The sequence below is a fragment of the Onychomys torridus genome, chromosome 14 (assembly GCF_903995425.1).
Source record: "Onychomys torridus chromosome 14, mOncTor1.1, whole genome shotgun sequence".
Taxonomy (NCBI): domain Eukaryota; kingdom Metazoa; phylum Chordata; class Mammalia; order Rodentia; family Cricetidae; genus Onychomys; species Onychomys torridus.
In genome coordinates, this window is record NC_050456.1 from 53203952 (window position 1) to 53210507 (window position 6556).

A 6556-nucleotide genomic window follows, 5' to 3' on the forward strand; every position below is an offset into this window, starting at 1 on the left:
CCAGAAAGTGGAATGCTTTGCCAAACTCATATCAGAACCAGGATTCCAAACTCCAGAAACTATGCTTTTCCTCAGACTAAACTAAGCCGAGGTAGCAATTAGCGTTTATGTCTTCTGGGGAAACACCAGTAAATGGATGTTACCTCTAGGACAGTGGTTCTCAACCTTCCTAATGCTGCCTGTGACCCTTTAATATTGCCGCGGTCACCTCCAACCATAAAATTATTTTCGTTGCTACTTCATAACTGTAATTTTGCTTTGCATTATCATGCATTGTAGTGGAAATAATCTGTGTTTTCCCATGATTTCAGGCAACCCCCGTGAAAGGGTTGTTAGACCTCAAAAAGGGTCACGGCCCACAGGCTGAGAACCACTGCTCTGGGGAGGAGGTACAGGCGTGCACAGGGCATCCACCGTTATTGGGTATCATACAGACATCTTGTTCTGACCTCTGCCCTCTCTGTCCTTGGCCCTGTCAGGATGACTTCTCGGGATCAGCTGGTGCAGCAGGTGCTGCGGGATCTGCAGGAGGCAGTGGAGTCCGAGGGCCTGCAAAGTCTCACCAGTGCTGCAGTGGAGGCCAAGCAGGTCCTATCTTCCTTCACCCTCCCCATCTGCCAGAAGGGTGGCCCTGGGCCCCAGGTGCTGGAGGTGGACTCTGTGGCCCTGAGCCTGTACCCAGAGGATGCTCCTCAGAACATGCTGCCCCTGGTGTGCAAGGGTGAGGGTAGCCTGCTATTTGAGGCAGCCAGCATGTTGTTGTGGGGGCACGCCGGTCTCAGCTTGGAGCTGCGGGCCCGCACTGTGGTGGAGATGCTGTTGCACAGGCACTATTATCTCCAGGGCATGATCGACTCCAAGGTGATGCTGCAGGCTGTGCGCTACTCCCTGTGCTCCGAGGAGTCCCCCGAGATGACCAACCTGTCTTCTGCCACGCTGGAAGCCATCTTTGATGCAGATGTCAAGGCTACGTGCTTCCCTACCAGCTTCTCCAACGTGTGGCACTTGTATGCCCTGGCCTCCATCCTTCAGCGCAATATCTACTCCATCTACCCCATGCGCAATGTCAAGATCCGGCCCTATTTTAACCGTGTTATCAGGCCTCGCCGCTGCACCCATGCGACCTCCATGTTGCACATCATGTGGGCTGGCCAGCCCCTCGCTGACCACCTCTTCCGCCACCAGTATTTTGCCCCCGTGGTTGGGTTGGAAGAGGTGGAGGCTGATGGTCCTGCTACCCTGAACCCCATTTCTCCGGTCCTGGGTTCTCTGCGACCACCCGCCGAAACCCTGGAGCTGCTCAACCGGGAACCTGGCCTCAGCTACTCCCACCTCTGTGACCGCTCCGGCATCACCAAGAGCACCTTCTACCGCTGGCGGCGGCAGACCCAGGAGCACCGGCAGAAGGTGGCCACCCGCTTCTCTGCCAAGCACTTCCTGCAGGACAGCTTCTACCGTGGGGGGCTTGTGCCGTTGCAACAGTTCCTGCAGCGATTCCCCGAGATCTCCCGTTCTACCTACTATGCCTGGAAGCATGAGCTGCTGGGCTCTGGTGCTGATTCAGCCTCGGTCCCGGCTGCTCCGCCCAGGGAGGCACTGGCTGGGCCAGAGCTGGAGAGCCTGCCTGGGAAGAAGGCTGCTGAGGGACTGGGGTGCTCCTCCCTGGCAGCGGCGGTGTCAAGCCCCAGTGTGATCTTTATGCAGCGCGCCAAGTCGTACCTGGAGCATTGCATCTCTCTGAACAAACTGGTACCCTATCGCTGCTTCAAATGCAGGTTCCCTGGCATCTCGAGGTCCACCTACTACAACTGGAGGCGGAAGGCCCTCAGGAGGAGTCCCAGTTTCAAGCTGGCCCCAGCCCCGGCAACCACTGAGTCTCTACCCCCAACAGATGTTGGGGACAGGGCCCTGCTCTCTTTGAAGGATGAGGTGGGAGAAGAGGGGACAGGAAAAGCGGTAGTAGGCGGAGGCCCCCCCCGTTTCCCAGGGGCTCGTTTCCACAAGGATGCCCCTGTCTCGTTGGCAGAGGCGACTGCGCAGGGCTGCCCGGAAGCAGGTGCTAAGTGGGCACCTGCCTTTCTGTCGCTTCCGCCTCCGCTACCCTAGCCTGTCACCCTCCACTTTTTGGGTATGGAAAAGTCGTTCCCGGGGATGGGCCAGGGTGCAGGCCTCCTCTTTGGGCCGAAGGGGGCAGGAGCCAGATGAAGGGCAGGAGATGGAAGCTGTTAAGAAGGTAACATCTGTGGTGGCTCCTCAGGCGGAGACGCTGCCAGGGGTTGCTTCTTCAGAAAACACTCCAGCAGATGCCCAGGGAGGGCCCTCTAGAGAAGGGGTCATTCAGGAGACACCTGTGACCCAGGGCCAACCCCACAGTGGATTCCTGTCAAGCCAGACTGTGGCAGCAGCCACAGGTGGCAGGGATGGCCAGGTGCTGGTGATGGACATGCTTACCACCACAAGGTTCAAGGCCCAAGCCAAGCTGTTCCTCCAGAAGCGCTTCCAATCCAAGACTTTCCCCTCCTACAAGGAGTTCCAAGCTCTCTTCCCCCTCACTGCCCGCTCCACCTACTACATGTGGAAGCGGGCGCTCTTTGAAGGCCTCACGCTGGTTGATGGCTGATGAACAGGAGACCCGAGTTGTCCCCTGACTTGGCCAGGATGCCCTTTACTCTGTCTTCCGGCTTGGGGTGGAAATGTGGAAGTCATCCACCTATTCTAAGGAAAGCTACAGGAGTGCCGATGGACTCTTCGGGTGTTGGCTCGTCATATATTTTTATTGTGTTTAGTGGTTTTTTTGTTTTGTTTTGTTTTTTCCATTAAAGTGGGTTGGCAGGACCCCCTTGCCAGTGGAAGTCATGATTGTGCCAAGCCTTCTGCAGCTTTTCCTGGGCCCACAAAGAGTATTACATCGTGGCCATTTATCTTCTCTGTCAGGCAGAATATAGCTTTACTTTTTTTTTTTTTAGGGTGATGTCCTTTTTTCTCAAAGGTGTCTTCCCAAGAAACAAGAAAATTGAGTGTGAGGCAGGTGTGTGGCCCCAGCGGGGGAAAGTGCCAGACTCTTCATCATCATCATCATCATCTGGACTTCATAGAACAAACATGGTAGCCTCTAAGCCGGGGAAGGCCCTTAGGCACTGGAGACCCTGGAGAGGAAGGCCTGCTCCCTCTGCTGGGGGACGGACAGGGTCTCTGCCAGTCCTTGCCAGCCTGGCTGGCTGTTGGGGAGCTGCCTTTGGGCTGAGCCTCCTCAAACACTGAGTCGCATCTTTGGCAAGGAGCCACAAGGTTATAAAGGCCGATAGGAGACTGAGTTTTCATTGTCCAACAGCAAAGTTGGACAACCAAAGAAATAAAGTGATGCCTTGCTCACACACTGCCCGAAGTGTCTGGGATTTGTTTGGCTAAGATGTGACTGCCTGTTCCCAGGCTCCTTTTTGGCTTAAAGCGGGTTGGGACACCATTTCTGTCTTCTGATAGTACATGCTTAAGACCAAGGCTTTCTGGTAGGAATTGGATCTAAATCGACAGTTTGATCTGGCTGAATAAGACACTTCTTGTTCAGGCAGGCTGGGCCCAGCCACAGATGAGGGCTTTTGTCTACTGTGCTGATCTCTTAGGTCCTCTCGTAGTTTCCTGTAGCCGCCTGGGTTCCGCCTGTTACTTACCCCACACCCAACCCATCGGTAAGTCCTGTTAACTGTGTGCTGCTGGGAGTGGAATCCAGGGCCTCGTGCATACCGCTGAGTTACATCCCCAGACCCATTTTTACCTAAATTCCACGTTCTATTCCCTTCCCTCTGGTCTGCTGTCCACAACACCGCTCCCTCCTACCCCTCCCACATGATCCCATCTCCAGAGGGATTTTGATGACATTAGATCATGTCACTGTCCCCTCTGTGGTCTCCTTTCCTCACAGAATCCCTTCCTTGAGAAGGGCAGTGTAAAATGGCCCCTGGCTCGCTCTCTGCTCTGCACTGTGTGATTGCCCTGTGATTAACTGTTCCTGTTAGTGTCCCCGATCCTGAACATGTGTCCTCTTTTCTGCTGGGGGGGGGAACTTCGCATATTTCCTTCGGTTTAAAATGCTCTCCCCCCTTCCTCTTCATGCCTTCCTCCTCATTTTCCCTTCAATCCTTGTCTTTCCCCTTCCTTTTAAAATGAGTTCATTTTAAACACTGTAACCATGGCTATGTAGATCAGGCTAGCTTTGAACGCAACAGATATCTGCCTGCCTTTGCCTCCTGAGTGCTGGATTAAAGTTCTGGGTCACCAGACCTGGCTTCCCCCTCCTTAAGTTTTAGTATGTGCCCCATGCTGACCGTGAATCCCGGCTCTTCACGCCTCAGCATCCGGTATGGGGGGATTACAGGCGTACACCACCCCAGGCAGTTTCGATGCTTTTCCCTGTTATCTATGCAGCAGACCTTTTTCTTTTGCTTTACTGCACTGAATTCTACACACGGGAGGTGCTAATATTTGAAAAGAGAAAGAATGGAACAGGGCTTTAAACCTCTCTCACTGTTAGTCCTGCGGGATCTGGTTTTTGCAAACATAACCAATGTCTTAACTGTTCCTCACAGGCCAGTTCTTTTCTATCTCTGCAGCTCCCCCGTAGTCTCTGCCAGCAGCCGATTGTCCTGATATTGTATTGTTTTTCAAACCGACTCTGCCTCCACTCGATCTATTACTTCTTCCTGGTGAGGTCCAGAATAATTTTACCTGAATCTGACTCACTGGTGGTTTTCCCCTTGCCCTCAGCACAGATTGCAAACTAGGGAGTCCCCCTGGAGTCCAGCCCCTACTTAATCTAACTTGCAGTAGCAGCCTCTAGCCAGCAGGTGGCAGTCCAGTGCAATCCATTTTGGCCATGAGGTAGCCCCAAGGTCCCTTCTGAGAATATAATTACATCATGGGATTTTGGATGCAGCTCAATGGATAACCATTTACCCAGTATGGGTGATGTCCTGGGTTCAATTCCCAGTACTGACACCAAAACACATTTATGGATTGCTATCTAGAGGAAAGGGGGAGGGCTTGTCAGGGATGTGGATTCCAGGGCCCCATCCAGATCTGCTAATTCCCACCATAGACATTCATGTGTCACCTTTTTCCCATTTGAAGACAGGACCACAGTCATACTTATGGTAGGCACCATCTCCCCATCTAAGAGTTAGAGGTGAGTGAGTTATGGAGGCCCCTTGGAGTCTGATTTCTGTTTGAGGCAGGGAGGGTAGGCAGATGCCTGGGATGCTTGCTCGGGGTTACGCACTCGGGTCCTGAGATGGAAAGATCGTTTTAGCCCAAGTCCAGTGTGGAGCCTGAAACCTGCAGCAGAATTTTAGTTTCTGTTTTGGGGAGGCAGGAATGCAAAGAACATGTCTGTGTCATTGGAAAATGACTGTGTTCACACTTGTCAATAATGTTAGCACTCAGGTCTCACTATGTAGCTTGTCCTGGAACTTGACTATGTAGACCAGGCTGGCCTCAAAGTCACAAGAGTGCCTCTGTTCCCAAGTGCTGGGACTAAAGGTGTACACCACCACACCAGGCTTCATGATGGTTTTGAGGTTGACACTTGTTGAAATTATTTGTGGGTTTTTTTTAGTGCCACTTTTCACCCTGGCTGGATACCTATGAAGAAAAAAAAATTCAGAGCAACATTCTGTGTGGCTCTAAGGGAAAGTTGGACTTTATGCGTTTGGGTGTTTTGTCTCCATGTATGTCTGTGTACCACACGTGCACCTGGTCCCTGAAGAGGCCAGAAGAGGGTGTCAGATCCCCTTGGACTGGAGTTGTAGACAGTTGTGAACTACCATGTAGGTGTTGGGAATGGAAGCCCCATCGTTTGGAAAGACAGCCAATGCTGCTAGCTGCTGAACGGTCTCTCCAGCCACCTGGAAAGAACATTTTACATATGAAGGTTTCCCCATCACTCTAGAGGCAGAGGCAAGTGGATGTGAGTTTGAGGTCAGCCTTCAAGTGGATCTCTGTGAGCTGTAAGCCAGCCAGGGCTGTGTAATGAGACTCTGAAAAAGCTTTCACCCTAGGTCAGATGAGGCGGCTCAGTAAGGGCACTGACAGTTGAGTCTGAGTTTGGGCCCTGGGACCCACAGGATGGAGAGAGCTGATTCCTAAAAGTTGTCTTCCGGTCGCCACGTGAATGCTGTGGCACACCTACACCCCTACAGACACAGCAATAAGCAGATGTAATTTAAAAATTTAAAAATCAGCCCAAAGAAACACGATTCATTTCCCTCTTATTTCTACATTTCCCACTGAAGGAGGTCAGTCTCTGGAGATTCTTGTCTGTCCTGGCACATGATTTGCTGCTCAAATGTTTCTTGAGAGCCAGCAAGATGTAGTGGTAATCTCAGCCTATGGGAAGATGAGGAGGCCAGCCTGGGCTACATAGACAAGGATACTCCATCTCAAAAAATATTTTTTTTGCCCTCTGGAGTTTTGTGCTCATGTGCCTCTGGGATTAATGATGGCGCTCCGGCCCCGAGTGGCCACCAGCTATCCTTCCTGGATGTCTCAGGTGTGCCTCGACCTC

The 6556-nt window shown here is 52.3% G+C and overlaps 1 protein-coding gene across 1 annotated transcript; it reads left to right on the forward strand.

Moving 5' to 3' along the window:
• The first annotated feature begins 480 nt into the window (after positions 1-480).
• Positions 481-2620, forward strand: Vrtn (vertebrae development associated). Its single transcript, XM_036205692.1, is given in 2 exon segments — positions 481-1965; positions 1967-2620. Coding segments are annotated over 2 exon segments (2139 nt in total).
• The last annotated feature ends 3936 nt before the right edge of the window (positions 2621-6556 follow it).